This window comes from Limulus polyphemus, unplaced genomic scaffold (genome assembly GCF_000517525.1).
Source record: "Limulus polyphemus unplaced genomic scaffold, Limulus_polyphemus-2.1.2 Scaffold5003, whole genome shotgun sequence".
NCBI classification, from domain to species: Eukaryota; Metazoa; Arthropoda; class Merostomata; order Xiphosura; family Limulidae; genus Limulus; species Limulus polyphemus.
In genome coordinates, this window is record NW_013670613.1 from 67,089 (window position 1) to 73,883 (window position 6,795).

Sequence of the window (6,795 nt, forward strand, 5' to 3'; positions counted from 1 at the left end):
GTTAAACTTACTGTGGTGTTTCGTCCTGTCTCAACCTACATTTAGAATGTTCTAATGGTGTAACTGGAGTTAAACTCCCTACAAGGTTTTATCCTGTCTCAACCTACATATTTTCTGTCCTGATGGTGTAGCTGGAATTAAACTCCCTGTAAGGTTTTATCATGTCTCAACCTACATATTTCCTGTCCTGTTGGTGGAGCTGGAATTAAACTCCCTGTAAGGTTTTATCCTGTCTCAACCTACATATTTTCTGTCCTGATGGTGGAGCTGTATTTAATCTCCCTGTAAGGTTTTCTTCCAGTCTCAACCTACATATTTCCTGTTCTGATGGTGGAGTAGGAGTTTAACTCCCTCTACTGATTTCACGCGAAGCTACACGAGGGCCATCTGCATTAGCCGTCTCTGAGTTAGCAGTGAAATACTAGAGGGAAGGCAGCTAGACACCACAACCCACCGCCAACTATAGGGCTACTCTTCTACCAGACAATAGTGAGATTGGCCGTCACATTATAACGTCCCCACGGCTGAAAAGATTAGCATATTTGGTAGTCCGGGGATTCCCTGTTAGAGAAACTTTAACTTTCATACCATTGAGTTCCTTCATTTAGACGAAAGAAAATACATGTTGTGGTGGCTAGAGCGTTGCTATAGTTACATTAAATATATAGGTTTTGATGTGTTGAATAACATAATATAAAACAAATACCTCCAAGTGAACACAATATGTTTGTATATTTCAAATGACGTGTCTGAAAGAGCTACACATAAAGTGTAAAAAGTTAATATTATGCACACACAATACAGAAATATTATTAGAAGTTAACTAACATTATAGGTTTATAATGTGCATGTTTTTCAATACTCATATTAAAGACATTTTCGAGTTGGGAAAAACGAAGGTTATAAACGAGTAATATAAACACACATTCTTATTAGATTGCACGAACGTGGTTCTTGAGTATAACTAGTGACAAGTGTAATCTCAAGATCAGACTTGCTAAGGACAGAATACTGAAAGAAGTATAAGATATTTGGGATATAACTTTTATAATTCACATATATAATAGTATCTTGGTTTCAAGGAAGTGAAGGAATAAAAGGACCTAGTGAGGATATAAAACTCCATGGAGGAGCCACTTGAAATTTAAGAAAATAAGAGTGTTGAAGAAGTAAAGATAAAGAAAAGATCAAGTAAATATTTTGTGTACACAATTGGTCATTAAAACGACCAGTTCTTTAACATCCCAGAAAGTTCTCTGAATCTGATGATTATAATATTAACCCTTTTATTGGTATGTTATATCTACGTTCTTCCCGACAGAGTTAAATAAAGCTTTACTCCAGTTTTGTTTCTCAAAATTTCACTGTTACAGCCTCATTAGGACATGATGTAATTGATGTATGAAGTGGTTTCTCTTTTAAGACACGTATCTAAAAGAAAACAAGTTTTACTTTATAAAGTATAGTCATGTGTAATTACTTGAATATGACAAAAACTCTTTAGTATGCATTATAAATACTCAGCTTCTAATTGGTTTAAACTCAAAGTTCAACCTCGAATATCGGTGTCTGTTTAGCTATATTAACTTACACAGTATATTTCTTAAAGTCTAGACTCAATAAAGCAACAAAGTTGTTCAATAATATAAGACTACTTGGTCAATGAGAACCCGGTATTTTTATATTTTTTAGGGTTAAGATACTTTTCTGAAAAGAATGGAATACTTTAAATAATTATCATCTTAGACAGTTTTTAAAAACTTAACTTATTTTCATAGAAAGAACTACCAATAAGTTAACAGGTGAAACTTACAGAATTGTATTTTAAAATAATGATTATTAGAGTAATCAATCTTTACATTCATCATAAGATCATGCAATGTTTTGATATGTTAAAAAATATGATAAATGAATTTGTGAATTGCTCATAGAAATTAACATAGTTTTATATATTTTGTTATAAGACACTTTTTGACACTTCTATTAAAAATTCTTGCTGATCCTTGTATTATCAAGGATACATGTTTCATACCATCTTATTTAATATAAATTGGCCCGGCATGTACAGGTGGTTACGGCGCTCGACTCGCAATCTGAGGATCGCGGGTTCGAATCCCCGTCACACCAAACATGCTCGCCCTTTCAGCCGTGGGGGCGTCATAATGTGACGGTCAATCCCACTATTCTTTGGTAAAAGAGTAGCTCAAGAATTGGCGGTGGGCGGTGATGACTAGCTGCCTTCCCTCTAGTCTTACACTGCTAAATTAGGGACGGCTAGCGCAGATAGCCCTCGTGTAGCTTTGTGTGAAATTCAAAACAAACAATTTAATATAAATTACTTCAAAACTCTACATATTTTCTATGCTGACTTAATCCAAAGTATCGTTCAAGCTACTCACTAAGTTCTTTTCACCCTAGTTACTTTCTAAATCGGGTCATTCAACTAGGGTATCACTTGTGTGTTCCTGCTGAACATATTTCTGTAGGGAAACATATACTTTATAGAAACTGACAGTGAATATTTTACACTATTAAGTCACGGATATTGTATCCGTTTTTTGTATTAGAGTAATCATCAGTTACGTGGTAAGCAACTCCACCCAGAGTATAATGACGCTGCTGTTTCTTGGAAATAATGACACATTTCCTCAGCCTGGGACAGTATGACTAAGTACTGTTAGAGGTAGATTTGCTGATATTTGAAATCTCAAGTAAGAGTGCCAGACGAATACATTTGTTTGTGTCTATCGATTTTTGAATGTTTGAGATAAAGATTGTTTCACTGTATCTAACTTGTGTCCAGCTTTCAAAACAGCCCGAAAGGGGAACTGTCTGGATCTGGTACATTCAGAATAGCTAAATAGGTTTACTTCAGCGCAAAGAAAGTGCAAATGTCTGTCAGATCATCATGGTGATGTGCAGTCTGGAAAGTAGAAGACTGGATGGTGTCTTCCAGACACGTAGTGACCAGATTTGTCCATCCCTGGATTTCATCGATCCACCATGACAGGTCAAGATAAACAGGAGATGTTTTGCCAGTAAGTGAGATAGTGGCCACGGACTGGTGAAGGTTGTCATTTATGGTGCAGCAGTGAGCCTTTCTGTTATGGGAGACATGCTGCCATGGTGACCACGGATCATAGAAAATCCGTGGGTCATCCAGAGCTGACGGATGAGCTACCTCCCAAGAGCAGGTACCTTACCCTGTTCCCAATGAAGAAATACACTTATAAATCTACTCCATCACAACTCCTAATGTTAAGGACATCTTAGCCTGCTGATGACATAGAGTCCAGGAGAGAGTAATTTACTCTTCCTTCAATGTCCTTCAGTTTCTCTCCAATGTCCGAAATCCATGAAAAGTCTTAAAACTTCCTTAAATAATTTAAACGGTTCTCTGTTTGCAATAAATGGATTCTTGACAGAAACTACAATGCCAGTTTTGTGCATTCATTATGAAGCTTGATTCCCACGTGAAAGTTACATCCTTTCTAAGGAGAACAAGGATAAAGCTAACGACATTCATGCCCGAAAAAAAAGACAGTAGAAACAATTTCTAGTTGGCAGAGACATACGCTACGACGACTTCCTCTGCATGTTACTGTTATTATAATCTGATTACTCTAATGGAAATCAGGGAAACTACTTTAACTACACTATTAATTATTATACAATATTAAACGATGCATTCAGAAAATTATTGTATTGAATTGAACTGAGAATTTAGATTCAAGCCTACAATTTTTGGTATAGTTACCATTCTGGGATATCTCTAACAAATTACTGTATATACATGTTGACCTAATTATAATGGAAATGTCTTTGTTCTGCAACAAAAGAAAACAATAGACATTGTAAACGTACAATGTTACAGCTAAATAGATAAGTGTCATTTCTCCCCAGTTACATAAGTAGGAGAGACAGCAATAAGACTTGGGTAATATAAACAAAACTACAGGATACAGTAGACTTAGATGAGTTAAAACATAGCAAGAAGTTTAACTTGTTAATACTGAATTATAGGTTTATAAAACCAAGTAAAGAATCATTTTTGGGATATCTGTCTTGATTTCAGGTTTTGTATATTTTGACAGCAACTGTTAACGTCATGAATATAAAAAAACAAATAACTACACATCAAACGGAACAATCAGCAACTAATGTTTTATTTTCTGTAAAAAGTTTATTATTGCAAAAACAAATAAGACATCTTAGCAAGAGACGGTTCTAGCGCCATCTATCACCAAAGTTTCTCCAGTTATAAACAAAGCCTCGTCAGAAGCGAGAAAAGCGATTGCACTGGCGACCTCTAACGGCTGTGTTTGGTCTGCTCTTCCATGACCTGTAATATATATATACAAACTTGAATCAATTTAGTTGCTTTTAAATATGTCGGGAGGTCAAAATACAATTGACTGTCCCAGATCAAGATACCGACAAAGGAGAAGAAAAAGGGATGAGGTTAATGGTGAAAAATAGCTCATATATAAATAGTACATAGATATTTATATCAAATGTTATACATATACACATATTTATATCTTCTCAACTAAACTATATCAGGAGTCTTGGTTTATCAATTCGTTAAAAACTTATTGCTGAAACAAAGAACATTTCTGGCCTCATTATCTTCAATATTGAGCTTTTAAAATTTATTTTCAAACAATACGACTTCGACCTAAGAATAGTCACTTATAATCAGTTAGACTACCGGTACCGTCACAATGTTGAGTTTTCATATTCCCAGGTTTTGAAGGTGTCGCTAGATCTGGTATCTCTTACTAGATAAGTTGATCAATTTGTGATTTTATATCATATTATCTAGCTGAAAATGTATTTTGTACTAGAGTTATTTAGTGGGTATCACGTGTTGTTCAATACGTTTAACTTCGCAGTCATTGAGACGCCCCGTACGGCCAGAACTCTACTTATCTAACCTCTCACGTGAGTGGTCTAGACAAGTCACTTAACTGTATTAAATACACAACATTAGCTATACATTATATGAACTTTGTGAATTCAAGTACAAAAACACCGCAAGCAAGAATAAAAAAAACAATTAAATCATATTTTAGTTATAATAAAACAATTGATACACTTTACACGTACTTCCTTTACGTCTGCTCCAACTGTTGAGAACGTGTTTGTTTCTATAGTTCCAGGACTGTAAAATATAAATAAGGATCGATGGGATTTCTGTTATTAGTTATCATTAATATAAATTGTTCTTTGAGACTTGTGGGAATTTATATAGAATCGAACACTTTGATTGACATCACAATTTAACTTTTGTAAACAATATTTGACATATTAATAATATAAATTTGGATATCCTATTGGGTTATTATTTATAGATATGGTAAAATATAAATCTGTTATAATATTACTGCCAGAAAATTTTATTCTTTAAATTTTACGTATTTGCTAAATCATAAATTCATTTTTTTTATAAAGAAATAGAAATTACAACCCGAATAGAACCTTGTTGGGCACAAAGGTTAAATGGCCAGGTATAACTTTCTAATTTTATTATACTGACCAGACTGAAGGCACATAGCCAGCAGTAAACGTCATCACAAAGGCTCTGTCCGAACCGTTCATCTGTAAAACGGTACTGACTGCTACTATCTAACGCACCCATAGCTGATAGTGTAGAACGTGTTAACCTGCATCACGTCTCGAACTTTAGACCTTTCTAACAGTAACTAATACGGTAATCAATAAGCCACTCCCACCCACGTATTCATTCAAACAATACAGATTAACTAACATAATATCTCGTTGATAATCATGGTTTTGTTCAACTGGGATTAAGATAATCCAAAATTTGTGAAGCATTCATAATTTGTGTTAATTTTAACTTTTGATAATTTAGCAGGAGATGGCTAACGTCACAAAATAATTGTTCTTTTCAAGCTCTAGAAGACTTTCAAGTTAGCTCAAAATTATCACTGATCAATTAGAAAAATAAATATTAAAACAGGGTTACTTTGTTTTGATACAATTTTATCGCAAAACTAACTACACAAAACATTCTGCACTAATTTTGTACTTATATACTAAACACCAAATTTTGTGATTTGATTATTTATTACTATTATAGGTAAGCCTAAATCAAGCCTAAAACTTAGCCCTAAATCAAAACTTTCTGCACGAATTGAGTACTGATATACTGAACACCAAATTTTGTGATTTGATTATTTATTACTCTTATAGCTAAGCCTAAATCAAGCCTAAAACTTAGCCATAAATCAAAACATTCAAAAGCATATACACTAAAAGTATTTATCGACATAAGTTATATTGATAGGGCAAAAAACCATGCTTACTTTACGGAGTTCACTCGGACATGCTTGGTAGCAAGATCTGGAAAAATACGAATTATCTAAAGACAGTTGAACACGTGATAAAATGTATCTTTTTGTCTTATTAACGTAAAAAATACTACGTAAAGCTATAGACTGAGTTTTATTTGTATAAACTTGTACCAAATTACAACTTATAGGTGTAAATCTACTGGTCTTGCTTAATGATGGAATGGAGGGCGCTGTACAAAGCTTATTGACACCTGCCCAATCACGTAGCAGATAGAAACAAACTAAGGTTGTTTATTTGTCATGAGCTATTGTTACACTTACTAGTTCGTTTTTACATTAAATGTTAGTTTTCCTATGTGATATTAGGTGAGTATATTAATAAATGTACGAAGCTCTCGGAACTTCTCATAAACTGGTCTATAGCACCTTTCGACATAGTATAGGAAAGGCCTGTTGCCTACTAGAAAAATTCAACAAA

General features: G+C 34.1%; 1 protein-coding gene and 1 long non-coding RNA gene across 2 annotated transcripts in view; one reads left to right on the top strand and one right to left on the bottom strand.

Moving 5' to 3' along the window:
* Positions 1–1,141, top strand: part of LOC106471983 (uncharacterized oxidoreductase YhdF-like) — a 17,502-nt gene extending 16,361 nt beyond the window's left edge. Inside the window, exon 9 of the mRNA XM_022400596.1 lies at positions 1,083–1,141. Coding sequence (XP_022256304.1) covers positions 1,083–1,141 — 59 coding nt within the window. The remainder of the gene's footprint in view (positions 1–1,082) is intronic.
* A 3,006-nt stretch (positions 1,142–4,147) lies between these two features.
* On the bottom strand, positions 4,148–6,371 carry LOC111089012. Its single transcript, XR_002613389.1, has 3 exons — positions 6,330–6,371; positions 5,110–5,164; positions 4,148–4,342 (listed from the first exon to the last, which is right to left on the bottom strand). It is a non-coding gene; the product is annotated as an uncharacterized LOC111089012 (long non-coding RNA).
* Positions 6,372–6,795: the final 424 nt, after the last annotated feature.